The sequence below is a fragment of the Pan troglodytes genome, chromosome 3, assembly GCF_028858775.2.
Source record: "Pan troglodytes isolate AG18354 chromosome 3, NHGRI_mPanTro3-v2.0_pri, whole genome shotgun sequence".
NCBI classification, from domain to species: Eukaryota; Metazoa; Chordata; class Mammalia; order Primates; family Hominidae; genus Pan; species Pan troglodytes.
This window is the reverse complement of record NC_072401.2, coordinates 7,300,810-7,315,554: the sequence shown is the minus strand read 5'-3', so window position 1 is coordinate 7,315,554 and position 14,745 is coordinate 7,300,810. Positions and strand designations below refer to the sequence as shown.

Genomic DNA, 14,745 nt, shown 5'->3' with positions numbered 1-14,745 from the left:
TGCTCTAGTGCCAAACAACAATCTAGGAGCCCTGCCAAGTTGCCAACAGCACAGATACAAAAAGTAGGAGTAAAAGGAAGTAAAAGCCTTGAGTCATGACCAGAAACATCAGATCGCTTCAGTCAGAGCTTCTTACTATTACCAACAGCAACAAACAGTGGCGGCGGCTGACGCTAACAAGCCCAGCACCTCTGAGTGCTTTACGCGTGCACACTGGGTTAACTCCATCTCCTCCACACCAGCCCCCCGAAGGGGCTGCTCCACCCTAGACCATGCTGGGTTAACTCCATCTCCTCCACACTAGCCCCCCAAAGGGGCTGCTCCACCCTAGACCATGCTGGGTTAACTCCATCTCCTCCACACCAGCCCCCCAAAGGGGCTGCCCCATCCCAGAGCACGCCAACAAGACAGCTGCACAAGGACACGCTGTACCTCACCAGCGCAAAGCTGTGGCTGTGGTCAGATAGCCCAATGAAGGTTCAAGAAAAAAAAGCAGGGATGCAGGCTACCTGAGGCAGGCATGGTTTCCTGCCTCTTCCAGTGGTTTCAGGTCTGAGGGGTAGAAAAAGCAAGTGCCACAGACCAACAAGGGCTGCTGTTTCTCCAGCACTCCCTGTGCACCAAACACACACGGGGACCCAGAGGTGTCCGTGACTTACCCGGCGGGCAAGCGGGGAAGCTGGGTCACAGGCCACGCGCTGGGGTTCTGCAGCCACACTCCTCATCACAGAATTCATGCAAGCCTCTCGCAGACATGCATCAGAAGTAATCCATCATTCAGATTCAGTCTCAGTAGTTTTCACAACCGTGACCGAAACCTCAAATACTGAACTAAGTGCACAGATTAGCAGAGACGCAGGGTCAAATGCTTGTTTTAATCACAGACCAAGGCATGATTAAAATAATAAAGTAACACAGGTGGCCTAGCCTGCTCATACTTGAAATCCCAGGCAAAGCCCTTTCCAAAACCTTAGGCACCCTTTCAGAAGAGAAATGGTGTTGGAAATGGTGACAGGTCCTGCTCTAGACCCGGTTCTCCCAGGGCAACCTGGAGGTGACAACAGTAAGCTCACTGTCCAGGCCAGACAAACCAACTTCAGAAACAAGAAAGAGGACTGTTCACTCCCAGGATCCCGGAGGGGAAGAAACAGCACCTGGAGAAAGAACACTCAGTTGTGGATTATCAGCGCTAAGGTCGGGCTAGCAAGGGATAAGGCTCTGGAAGTAAAACCAGAGTTCTAGGTCCTGGCTTGGGTGAGTCGTCTTGTCTCTCAGTCTGTTCTCAGCTATAAAACAGTAGCAACTGTACAGACCACTGTGGTGGTCAAGAGATAAGATATGTAAAATGGCTGGGCACTCACTCCCTCAAGTGCCAAGCCCCTTCTGTGTGCCAGGCAAGTACTGGTGTGGTCCACTTCAGTCCAACTCATCATTCCCAAGTTCCATCTCTGCATGGGACCAAATTTTGAAGTCTCTTGGTTTAAACCAAGCATTGATGCCCGTCTTGCTGTGCTCGTCAAAATCCCTGCAGACTAACAGGTAAAATAAACTGCCCACTTAAGTGACAGCTGCCACCCTGGACAACCCTAAAGGGAATTTATTTATTTATTTTTGAGGAGTCTCGTTCTGTCACCCAGGCTGAAGTGCAGTGGTGCAACCTTGGCTCACTGCAACCTCTGCTTCCCGGGTTCAAGCGATTCTCCTGCCTCAGCCTCCCAAGTAGCTGGGATTACAAGCGCGTGCCACCAGGCCCAGCTAATTTTTGTATTTTTAGTAGAGACAGGGTTTTGCCATGTTGGCCAGGCTGGTCTGGAACTCCTGATCTCAAGTGATCCACCCACCTCAGCCTCCAAAGTGCTGGGATTACAGGCGTGAGCCACTGCACCCAGCCCTCAGAAGGAATTTAGAACAAGGTTCTTCAAAGTTCTAGCAGCAGATCAGTTTGACTGGTCACAACAGCATTTAAAAAAAAAACAAAACAATAAAACACAGTACATAAATACAATTTGCTTCAGCTTTACACTTAGTTATGTCAGTACAATGAGTCTCAATTTAAAGTGTCTAACTGGGAAGAATTTCAAAAAAGTTTGCAGGCTGTCAGTTTAGAAGCACAGTTGTTCGAAGTCCCTGCTCTGGGCAGCTTATAAGGAATCACGCTGGGAAAGACGAGACCATACCAACATGGCAGCAGCACCTCACTAGCAGCCAACTTGTGGGGTGTGGTCTGATGACCCAGCTAAGGTTGAAGAAAAAAGGCAGGGAGGCAGGGTGCCTGAGCAGAGCCCCAGTCTCATGCAGAGGGCTCTGCATGAGACTCAGCATGCAGGGCAAGAGGGAAGGGGCCATGTGGAAAAGAGGAAACTAATTTGTGAAGGGACCACGCGGGCCTGGCACTTTAGGAGATCCTCAATCTCCAACCCAGCAGGGCTCACTCGACAGGGGCAATACGATGCAGGCAGAGGCTCCCACACAGGTGAGACCGTGAGGTGTGCCAGGAGGGGCGAGCCACACACTGTGGGAGGAAGGGCAGGATGCCTGAGGCCAGGGGGACATGGGAAGCTTTCACAAAGGGGCCAGTTGAGTGGACAGACAGGTAAGACGTGGGCTAGAGGCCAAGAGGAAGAGGCACTCTGACAGCAGAAGCAGTGGCCAAGAGACACCCACAAGCAGGCTAGCACCAGGATTTGAACCGGGAATGGTGCAGAGTCAAAGTTGCTTTGCTCTAGATTTGAAGGTCTCAACACGTTACCCAGAGGTGCTGGGACAAGCCCCAGGAGAGAGAGGAGAGCCAGAGAAGAGACTATGAGGTATGGGGAGCCCCTCAGACGCATCCAGGGGCAGGGTCTACATTCCACGTGTGATCTGCACAGTGCTAAAGACAAGAAGGGCACGAGACTCCTGAATTAGGTTTAACGTTTGTTGGTTTAAAAAGCGGGGGGAAAGCCTGCTTCAATGCACATTTGTTTTAAGAGGGAAAAGAAAGGATCATGATTCTCAAACAATGAAAAAGTATTCCTAAGCCTGGCACAGAGGTGCTGTGCCTGTGGTCCCAACTACTCAAGAGGCTGAGACAAGGATCACTTGAGCCCAGGAGTTCAAGGTTGCAGTAAGCCATAACCGCACCAGGGCAACAGGGCAAGACCCTGTCTCAAAAACAAAACAAAACAAAACAAAAAAAAAAACAAAGAAAGAAAGAAAAAAGAAAGTACTCCTGGTAGAAAGACAAGAAGGGTCATCAATGCTACTTATGAACTGGAGGAACACTACAAAACAGCCAATGATGTCAATAACCTGCTAGTGGAAGCCCCCTGACTTCCAGGAAGGAGCCTCTAGCTCCCTGGAAATCTATTTTAGCTACAAGAGGAAAGGGTCATCAGTCAAATCCTGTGCTTAAATCTCCGACCCCGCTGTCTGCAGTATCAAGATTCACCAGTGAAAATAACCTGAGGATTTGGGAGTGCGCCTGGAATAAAGCTGCCAAGGCAGGCCGGCCATCCGAGTGGTACCTGTCAAAAGACTGACTTGAACTAATGCTGTGACAGCACGGCCACCACATCTGCACAGGCTGAGGACCCAGGGAAGCGCTGGGGGACAGCGGCAGGCCTGGTCTGAGCCAGCACCACCAGCAGAATGACCTTGAGCTCCTCCTCCATCCACAAGCCTGTTTCCTCATCTGTTACACTTGAAGATTAAAGGAGAACCAGCATAAGCTGCAGAGCCAAAGCAGGTGCCCAGAAATGATAGGAGTATGACTGTCACTATATACTATGAAATTACTCTTCACAACATTCCACTCTAAGAGGGTTGCTTGTGGAAAAGGGCACGAAACTGAAAGTGTCCGCAACACCGCGGCTGGTCTCACACTTGGCCATTTGTAAAAGCAATTGTCTTGGAGAGGGGAGCCCAGTTTAGCATCTGGGAGGGGCTCTGTTTTGCCATTTTGAGGGGGAAGAATGGCCTGCACAGGTCTTACAAAGGTCCCACCTTCCAAAAGGCAGCCCCGGGTAACCCCTGAAGCCTGACCTCACAGTAAGTAAAGCCACTGAGAACACCTGAGTGGTTCCTCTGGCCTGGATTCTTTAACCAGCTGCAGTCCCCTCCTGGAAAGCGTTCTCTAAGTTACTGGGAATGTTGGCATTCTGGGAAGCACTCTCAGGAGTCCTTTTGTAATAGTCATATTCCTCCCAGAGCATCAAAAGTTAATATGCGGGCTGGTGAATGAAACATATTCAAAGGAACTAGGTTTTAACACGCCCGGTTGCTGTTGCAACCTGACCACCTCATTGGGCTCTAGAGCTCGGAGCGCAGTCTCATCTCCATACAAAGGCTCATCGGATCGCAGGCGAGGCCCTTCTGGCCTCTAAGGGGGCTGCTGGGCCTGGCCCGGCTCTGAAAACAGGGTAAGGAGGACTCAAAGGACGTGCTCGCTCACGCTGTCTCTCGTCGTCCTAGTAAACGTGAACCAGAAGAAAATACGTGGTAACACAGACACAAAGAGTACCAGGGAGGAGAGCGCATCAGCAGCATGCACAGCAAGCTTCGCCTGTTGAGGACAGATGCACGTGATGCTCGCACACCCGCACAACCGCACACATGCACACTCGCACCCTCCACCTGCGCGGGGCCGCAGGGCTGGCAGGCCCAGGACAGGACAGGCCCACGGGACCGGGCAGGCCTGGGGCGCAGGTAGAGGCACTGGCCCGCACCCCGACTCACCATGAACGCCGGGGCCTTAGAGGCGCGCGGCCGGAGGCTCCATGCCCAGCGAGCGGAGGGCCGGCCTCCCTCCCTCCCTCCCGGACCGCGGGCGGGCGGGCGGACGCGGCGGCTCCTCAGACTCGCGGGGCGGGGCGGGGCGGGGCGGCAGGCCGCTCAATCGCGCGCAGACGCAGCGAGGCGATCCGCGCTGCCGGCTCGGCGCGTCAGGCCTGGCTGGAGACTCCCAAGGGGGCGGGGCTGATGGGCGGCGAGGGGCGGGCACAAGGGGCGGGGCTGGGGCGTCCCCGTGGTACGGCCCCACCGGCCGTAAACACCGGGGACGCGCGCCGACAGGCGGAGAGCCAGCTTCTGCCTTAAAGATCACCCGAGAGCTGAGAAACGTGTTGCCAAAAGAAATTGCATAAAAATATTCGCACTAGTGAGCTCTGGGTGGCGGGGTGATTGTGAGCAGTTTTTACGGGCTACCGTGGCTCCTGTTTTTCACAAAGTATTAACAGGTGAGTTTAAAACGTCAGGGAGCACACAAAACACTTAGAAAAGCCGAACAGGCGCCCCGGGGCTGCCGGGAGGGAGACGGAAGCCGGCGGGACAGCGCCCTTCAGATGGCGCGGTACGCTGTCGGTGAGACCTCAGGTTTTTAAAAACAGTCTTTAAACTTCGACCCTACACCGTAGGGACTACGTCGGGTCAAAATTACTTCTGGTCAGCCGCGGGCCCCAGGTCCCAGGGTTGAGCAAGTCCGGTCTGCGGCAACACGAGGCTCTCCCGTGACGGGGCCTCGCCCAAGGCTCCCCCAGCAGATCTCCTGGGATTCAGAACTACCAAATCGCCGGCAGACAGGTCTCCATCAGAGGAAGCCTGTGACAGCCGCCAGGATAAAATAAAAAGGACAATGGCAAGTGATAGCAAAGACGTAGAGAAGCTGGAATTCTCCTAAATCCTTGGTAGGAGTGTAAAATGGTGCAGCTTCTTCTATAATTCAACATCCCCTACCATACTCCCAGGAACCCACCCAAGAGAAATACGACCAGAGAGACTTGCATGCAAACATTCCTAACAGCATTGTTCACGCCAACCAGAACGTCCACCAACCGCGGATGCATGAGCAGCAGGGAAACGGCCATGAAAAGAAACTGCTGAGACATGGGCCTACGTGGATGAACCTCAAAAACGCTAGGCCAGGTGAAAGATGCCAGACAAGAAAATTCCATTATTCCATTTATGTGACACTTCTTAAAAAGGTAAATCTCTAGAGAGAAAGCAAATTCATGTTTGCCTGGGGGTGAGAGTGGGATCAACTGCAAACAGGCACGAAGGAACTTTTTTGGGTGATGAAAAATAAAACTTTGGATGTCGAACATATTTTAAAACTAGATTGCAATGATAGTTGCATAACTGTATACATTTATTAAAATCGTGGAACACTTACAATGAGTGGATCTCATGGTATATTATTTATACCTCAAGCCATTTTTAAAAATAGGATAAAAGGGAAAGAGGCTGATTCTGGCTGAAAGGATTAGCGAACGCCTTGTTAAGACAATTATCCAAAATTTGAAAATAAGGCAAAAGCAGGAGTAGGGGTTATTCTTTCAATTAATTCCTGGGCACTTTTAGCATGGCTGCCTAAAGATTATTTAACTATCTAGGACACTGTCCCTGTGCTATTTATTACTCCATTCAAGCCCAAATACTGTAAAGTTACATATTAACTTGTAGATAATGTCCAAAAGAAAAGATAACCCCAAAGATTATGTTTTATTGTGACCAGTTTGTTTGTTCATTGAAATCTAACCTAGCCATCTTACTCTAGTTCTTTTTGGGTTTTATGCATATATGTGTGTACAAACACACACACACCCCTAATTCCTCAAATGCTCTTGGCATAAGTTTTATCTCTTACTGGTCTCCTCAAGGCGTAAAATAAATCTTTGACCTTGATCATTTTAAGTTTAAAAAAGGTAAAAGTCGTGAGAAAAAGGAGTGTTTTATATGAAAAGAATAAAGGGACATATAATTAAGGCAATACACAAACCTGACTGGATCCTGGTTCAAAAAGAACAGCTTGATACAACTGAGGAAATTAGAACATGCTCTGGGTATCAGATGCTACTATGGAATTCCCCATCATTCTCCTGGGTGTGGTAACAGTCATGGTTATGTAGGAGAATGTCTTTACTCTTAAGAGCTGTGTGCTGAAGTATTTAGCAGTAAGATGTCATAATACTGCAAATGGTTCAATTTTTTAAAAAATAGAGGCACAATAAAGTAAATATGGCAAAATGTCAACAGCCGCTCCATCTAAGTGGGGCACATTGACACATTAAATTGCCCAGGCGAGGGCAAAAGCATTCAAAAGCTCCCAGGGGCTTTTCTCTCGGTCTTTCTGGGAAGCGGCATCAATTAAGCTGCACCATCTCTTCGGCGTTCACAATCGTACACAACGGGCCACCCTCCTGCAGACACCACTGCCGAGTCCAAGGTCAGCCAGAAACCAGACTTAGAACACAGACAGTCCCCTCCTTACAATCACAGGCTACTACAGCTTCAAGTTATGTGTTTAACAAGCTTCCTAAGCATACCAGAGAGAAGGTGCTCAAAGAACTCAGTCTGCAATTACATCATGTCAATGCAATTGTGTGGACGAAATTTACACATACATAATTTGTCTCAGAGAAAGGCCTGGGAAGGCAGACATGAAACCATCAGAGACTCCTGTGACGGGGCTGTGAAGTCTCAGGAGGGAAAGGATTTTCCTGTCTTGCATCTATCATTTGAGTATTTGATAAGTATTTTTTCATAAATTGTATGTAAAATTTGAAAAATAATTTTCAAGCTAATTCAGATGGCATCAAAAATCGATTTCACCAACTGCTATTTCCAAGCCACACCGAATTATTACTGCAGCAAGGTTGTTTTTTGGGTCTGTTGCTGGCTTTTTTCTATGCACACAAGACTGAAGGTCTAGCCGTGACAGGAGACCACAATGAGTCCTGACCGTGCCGAAGCTCCCATGGGATGCCAGGATGCCAGCCACTGCTCCACGACCCCATGCTTCATTGTACTTCACCCTCACGAGCATAGGCAATGTGAGCACTACCTCTGCAGAGGATACTGAGGCTCAGAGAGACAAAGACATGGGCTTAAGTCCACACGACTGACTGTAAATGACAGAACCAAGGTACACATTCCGGCTTTCTAATCCCAAAGCCAGAGTCTTCCCAACCCACCCCAACCCCATGTTCACAGGCCCGAGACCCCTCTCACCCCAGTACTGTGAAAGGCCCCAGTAAAGACCTGTAAAAGAACAAATGTGTTTCCTGTTCCTGAATTCCTATTCCTTCTGGCGAGACGCAGCAGTAAGACTGAACACAAGATCCACAGTGTTTGCACCAAAGAAAGTGTGCTCTCAACACTACCCTCTCCAACTAACGGAAACTTATCACTTCCACATTAGGAAAAATAAGCAAAACTTAGGAAGCATTAAGCATTAAATAGGAATTTCAGTCTTTATTGTTAAAAGGCATTGGGGATAAAGAATTTATACTTCTCAGAATAAATAAGCTGTTACCAGGATAATAGAAGACTAAAAAGGAAAGTGCAAATTAAACAACCATGCTGCCATTTCCCCTGTAGAAACTTCAGATCACTTCCTTCTTTCTCGTTCTTGGCATCATGTGGAAGTATGATATGTAATTAACCTGCTGCTTCTCTAAACCCCAACATTAATGGGGACAAATGGGGATTAGACATTTTATGGGATAATCTCCTGATAGACCTGTTCTCCACCAAACGATCCCAGTCCCATACAAACATGACCTCTACCACCTTGACAAGCCAAAACTTCCAGAGTAGCTTCAGCTTTCAACTCGGTCACCAGCTGTATAATGTTTCCCTCTGCTCTGGCCACTGGAAAGCTCAATGTAAAGTTTGTAGCACACCTCTAGGAGTTACATGAGATTCTGTGAGTTGTATCTTGGGGCATCCACTTACCTCTGGTTTCATCTTGCTGTCCTTTGCCCAAATTTCCTCAACAATTTTTCTGTCATTCTACACATTAAAAATATATATATATATATTTTAAAGGCCGGGTACGGTGGCTCACGCCTGTAATCCTAGCACTTTGGGAGGCCAAGGCAGGCGGATCACTTGAGGTCAGGAGTTCAAGACCAGCCTGGCCAACATGGTGAAACCCTGTCTCTACTAAAAATACAAAAATTAGCCAGAAATTGCTTGAACCCAGGAGGCAGAGGTTGCAGTGAGCCGAGATCGTGCCACTGCACTCCAGTCTGGGCAACAGAACAAGACTTTGTCTCAAAAAAAAAAAATTCTTTTAAGTAGACATGTACACAGAACAAAATACAAAAGGTACAAAAGTGTATACAGTGGAAAGTAGGTCTCCCTCCTATCTCCCATGTACCCAGTTTGTTCTCCTCTCCAAAGAAATTCCACTAATAGCTATTTTGTAAGTATCCTTCCAAATATGGTCTCTGCATTTATGAGGATGTGCGTGTATCTTTATCCACATAGAGCACACTATACAAATGGTAATCCATCTTGCTTTGTGAGGTTGGCACAGTATTTCATTTAGGATTTCACCAATTCCCTGCCAAACATTTAGATAGCTTCCAATCACTTGTGCTGCGATCAATACCCTTATACAACTGTCATTTCACCTATATGCGTATTCATCTGTAGGAGAAATTAACAGAAGTGGAAATGCTGGGTCAAAAGAACCCTAAATGATTCACTAATTCATGTTAGTTTATTTTTTGAATTAACATACAGTTAGCTTTTTAGTGTATATAGTCCTATGACTTCTAAAATGTTGCCTTGTAGCCACCATTATGACAATCAAGATATAAAACAGTTCTATCACTCTCAAAACCTCCTTTGTGTTAGCCCTTGGTAGTCACACCCTACCCCACCCCTGGCACTGTGAATCTGTTCTCCATCACTACAACTTTGTCTTTTCAAGTATGTGATACAAATGAAATCACAGCACGCAAGCTTTCGAGACTGACTTTTACCTTCAGATAATGCCCGAGGTTCACCCAAGGTATTAGGTGTGTTTATTACTGAGTCATATTTCGTTGTATAGAATGTACCACCATTCATCCATTCATTGAAAGGCATTTGGGTTGCTTCCATTTCTTGAAGATTATGAAAAGAGCTGCTATAAACATGTACAGATTTTTGTGCAAACATAAGTTTTCATTTCTCGATGGCAAATACCTAAGAGTGGGATTGCTGGGCTAATTCTAAGTATATGTTTCACCTATAAGAAACCTCCCAACTGGTTTTCCACAGTTGGGAAATGGCTGTACCATTGTGCATTCCCACGAGCAAGGTACCAGCTAGGACTTCCGATATAATGTTGAACAGGAATAGTAAGAGTGGACATCCTTGTCTTGTTTTCAATGTTAGGGGAAGGCCTTCAGTCTTTCTCCATTAAGCATGTTAGCTGTAGCTGTTTCCTGTAGATGCTCTTTATCAGGTGGGGGAAGTTCTCTTCCATTTCTTCTTTGCTGAGAGTTTTTGTGAGGAATGGACACTGAATTCTATCAAATGCTTTTGCTGCACCAACTGATAGGATCGTGTGGTTTTCTTTAAATTGGTAGTATGGTAGCTGACACTGATCGATTTTCAAACACTGACCCAGCCTTGTGTTCCTGGGCTAAATGTCACTTTGTCATGGTTATAACTTTTTAATGTATTATGGGATTCAATTTGTTAATACTGTGTTGAGAATTTTTTGTGTGTCTTCAAAAGGGATATTTGCCTGTAGTTTTTTTGGTACTGTATTCATCTGGTTTTGATATCAGGGTAATATTGGCCTTTAAAATGAGTGAGGAAGTACTCCCTCTTCTTCTCAAATTGGTGTTTTCTTTAAATGTTCAGTAGGATTCATCAGTGAAACCATCTAGTCCTGCTTTAATAAATTCCAGGATGATTCAGGTTATCTATTTCATCTTGGATGAATTTTGGTGATTTGCAATTTTCAAGGAAATGGACGGTTTCATCTAAGTTATCAAATTTATGTGGCTGGCGCAGTACCTCACACCTGTAATCCCAGCACTTTGGGAAGCTTAGGCAGGTGGATCACTGGAGGCCAGGAATTCTAGACCAGCCTGGCCAACATGGCAAAACCCTGTCTCTACTAAAAATACAAAAATTAGCTGGGCGTGGTGGTACATGCCTGTAATCCCAGCTACTCGGGTGGCTGAGGCATGAGAATCACTTGAACCCAGGAGGCAGAGGTTGCAGTGAGCTGAGGTCGCACCACCACACTCCAGCCTGAGCAACAGAGCAAGACTCTGTCTTTAAAAAAAAAAAAAAAAAAAAGAGAGGTCGGGCGCGGTGGCTCACACCTGTAATCCCAGCACTTTGGGAGGCCAAGGTGGGTGGATCACAAGGTCAGGAGATCGAGACCATCCTGGCTAACATGGTGAAACCCCATCTCTGCTAAAAATACAAAAAATTAGCCGGGCGTGGTGGCGGGCGCCTGTAGTCCCAGCTACTTGGGAGGCTGAGGCAGAAGAATGGCGTGCACCCGGTAGGCAGAGGTTGCAGTGAGCCAAGATCACACCACTGCACTCCAGCCTGGGTGGCAGAGCGAGACTCCGTCTCGAAAAAAAAAAAGACAAGTTATTTATAACATTCTATTGTCTTATTTTTGTGGAGTCTGTAGTGGTATCCCCTTTTTTCATTCCTTTTGCTAATTTTATTCTCTTTTTGTCAGTTTTGCTAGAGTTTAATCAATTTTGTTGATCATTTCAAAGCCCCGGCTTTCGGTCTATCATTTTTCTGTTTTTAATTATACGGATATCTGTTCTCACATTTATTACTTGCTTCCTTTTGCTTGCTTTGGGTTTATTTGCTCTGTTTATACTTTCTTAAGGTAGAAACTTTGATTACTGATCTGAGACCTTTTTTCTTTTCTATGTGAGCATTTTAATGCTATACGTTTCCCTCTAAGCACTGCAACCTACAAATTTTGGTATGTTGTGTTCTCGTTCGCTTCAAAATATTTTCTAATTTTCCTCGTGACTTCCTCATGGGCCCATGATTTAGAAGTATGCTACTTGTTTAATGTGCAAGTTTGGGGAGACAATTATTTTTCTGTCACTGTTTTCTAGTCTAATATCACTCTGGTCAGAACATATTTTGTATAATTTTAATCCTTTTGAAATTTTTAAGCTTCTTTTATATCCCAGAATATGGTCTGTCTTGGTGAATGTTCCATGTACATTTGAAAAAACTGTATTCTGCTCTTGCTGGAGGGTGCTGTGTTCTATAAATTGTGAATTAGATCAGGTTGGTTGATGGTGTACATTTCTATGTCCTGGCTGATTCTGTCTACAGTTCAATCAATTACTGTTTAGTGAGGACTGTTGACACTCCCATTATAAATGTGGACGTGTCCATTTGTTTCAGATCTAATAGACTTTGCTTCATGTATTTTGCAGCTCTGTTATGAAGTGCAAATACATTTAGAATCATTATGTCTTCATTAGGTAATGTCCCACTTTATCTCTGATAATTTTGTTCTGAAGTCTGCTTTTTATAATATTAATAGACCTATCTTAATTTTTATTATATTAATAGACTTATCTTAATTTTGATTAGTGTTTTCATGGTATATCTTTTTCTATCTTTTTATTTTAATCTACATATTCTATATTTGAAGTGAGTTTCTTGCAGACAACATATACATAGTTGGGTCTATGGTTTTGTGTTTTTTTGAGATAGGGTCTCACTCTGTCACTCAGGCTAGCATGCAGGGGTAAAATCAGTTCACTGTAACCTCAAACTCCTGGGCTCAAGCGATCCTCCTGCCTCAGTCTCTTGACCAGCTAGGACTACAGGTGTGTATCACCATGCCCAACTAAATTTTTTCAATAGAGACAGGGTCTCACTATGCTTGTCAGGCTGGTCTGGAACTCCTGGCTTCAAGTAATCGTCTGCCTCGGCCTCCCAAAGTGCTAGGATTACAGGTGCAAGCCAACACACCCAGCCCATTTTTTTAACCCATTCTGACAATCTGTCAGAACTGAGTATTGAGACACACAACTGGTGTGTTCAGATCATTTACATTTAATGCAGTTGTTGATATGTTTGAATTTAGGTCTACCATCTCATTTGTTTTCTCTTTTTTTTTTCTTCCTCCATGTCTTCTTTCCTGTCTTGATTCAAGCTTTTTGAACTTTTTTTCGAACTCCATTTTGGTTTCTCTATTATGTTTTTTGCCATCTCTTTGTATAGTTTAGTGGTTGGTCTAAGGATTACAATATACATATTAACTTTCCACAATCTACTTAGAATCAGTATTTTACTACTTCAAGTGGAATGCAGAAACTTTATCACCACACCTTGTCCCCTTTTGTATTTCGCTTGTCTTACATATTAACATCTACATACACTGCAAACGCCAGACATTATAATTTTTGCTTTCAAACATATTTTTAAATAGCTCATTAAGAAAACAGTCTACTGATTTGAAAACGTTCCCCAAATCAATCTCAATAGGAATAAGAACCCCATGCACACGTCATTTCATTTTCTAGATTCTTTTCATGACAATTTATTATGTGCCCTGATTTTTTTCTCCGGGATTTATAGTCCATTGGGGAACTCAACTATTTATTTAAAATTGTGTTTCCCAGGAAACGAGAGTTATGTATATTCAACTGTGGTTTTGTGAATGTCTTTATATTTATGGTGTTTTAACTCACCAACTTTGCATTATAATTATACGGCAAATTGTTTATTGCTCTTTCTACTCTAATCGTGTTATAGCACATTGTTACTGTATATTTAAAGGCAACATCTACTTGCTTTCAGTTAAAACAAAAGGAAAATAGTCTACTGTATTTATCCAGATCCTGACAATTTCTGCCCCCCTTCTTTCCTGATGTTCTAAGTCTCCTCCTAGCATAAAGGCCCTTCTATCTGAACAACTTCTTTCAGCAAGTCTGCTGCTGGCAACAAATTCTTCGTTTTTCATCACCTGAGAATATCTTTATTTCACTTTCATTCCTGAAGGGCATTTTTGCTGGATACAGAATTTGGGTTGACAGTTCTTTTCGGCGCTCTAACAATATCGTTTTACTTTTTCTGGCCTCCACGGTTTCCGATGAGAAATTCAGTCAAATCGTTATTCCCCAATAAGTATGACATTGTTCTTCTCTGGTTGCTTATATGATTTTTTTGTCTTCATTTTCAGCAATTTGGTTATGATGTATCTGGACATGGACTTCTTACTTTTTAGAGTTTATTTTGTTTGGCGGCCACTGAATTTCCTGAATCTATAGGTTTCTATCTTTTGCTAAATGTGGGAGATATTCAGCCATCATTTACTCCAATAATTGTCTGCATCATATTGTTTCTCCTCTCCTTCTGACACTCCAGTGACAGTGTTATACTGTTTAGTACTGCCCCACATGTTCCTAAGGCTCTGTTCATTTTTTAAACTCATTTTTTTCTCTGTACTATGCAGACTGGATAATTTCTGTTTTTTGTTTTGTTTTGAGACAGAGTGCTCTGTCACCCAGAATGGAGTGCAGTGGCACGATCTCGGCTCACTGCAACCTCCGGCTCCTGGGTTCAAGTGATTCTCCTCTCTCAGCCTCCCAAGTGGCTGGGATTACAGGCACCTGCCACCACACCTGGTTAATTTTTGTATTTTTAGTAGAGATGGGGTTTCGCCACATTGGCCAGGCTGGTCTCGAACTCCTGAGCTCAGGTGATCCACCCGCCTCAGCCTCCCAAAGTGCTGGGATTACAGGTGTGAGCCACCACTCCCGGCCTGGATTGGATAATTTCTATTGATCTTAAAATTCACTCACTCTTTCCTCTACCATCTCCATTCTGCTATTGAGCCTGTCTGGTTAGTTTATTTCAGTTAGTGTATTTTACAGTTACAAAATTTCCACTTAATTCTTTTTATAGTTTCTTTTCCTTTACTGATACTTTCTATTTTCCCATCTCAGAAGTGTGCACCCTTACTTGTTGGAGCATTTTTAT

At 45.0% G+C, this 14,745-nt stretch overlaps 1 protein-coding gene and 1 long non-coding RNA gene across 14 annotated transcripts in view; one reads left to right on the top strand and one right to left on the bottom strand.

The window, feature by feature from the left end:
* The window catches only part of TBC1D14 (TBC1 domain family member 14), a 122,177-nt gene that overhangs the window by 41,153 nt on the left and 66,279 nt on the right, over positions 1–14,745 (bottom strand). Inside the window, exon 1 of one of the 13 annotated variants that reach the window (XM_003950285.6) lies at positions 4,717–4,857. The exons of the other annotated variants lie outside the window; for them this stretch is intronic. Within the exon in view, the coding sequence (XP_003950334.1) occupies positions 4,717–4,719 (3 nt within the window). The 5' untranslated portion in view covers positions 4,720–4,857. Of the gene's footprint in view, positions 1–4,716; positions 4,858–14,745 lie in introns of those variants that run through there. 13 annotated transcript variants of the gene reach the window in all.
* On the top strand, positions 4,980–8,031 carry LOC104005973 (uncharacterized). The gene is made up of 2 exons (XR_001716729.4): positions 4,980–5,216; positions 5,394–8,031. It is a non-coding gene; the product is annotated as an uncharacterized LOC104005973 (long non-coding RNA).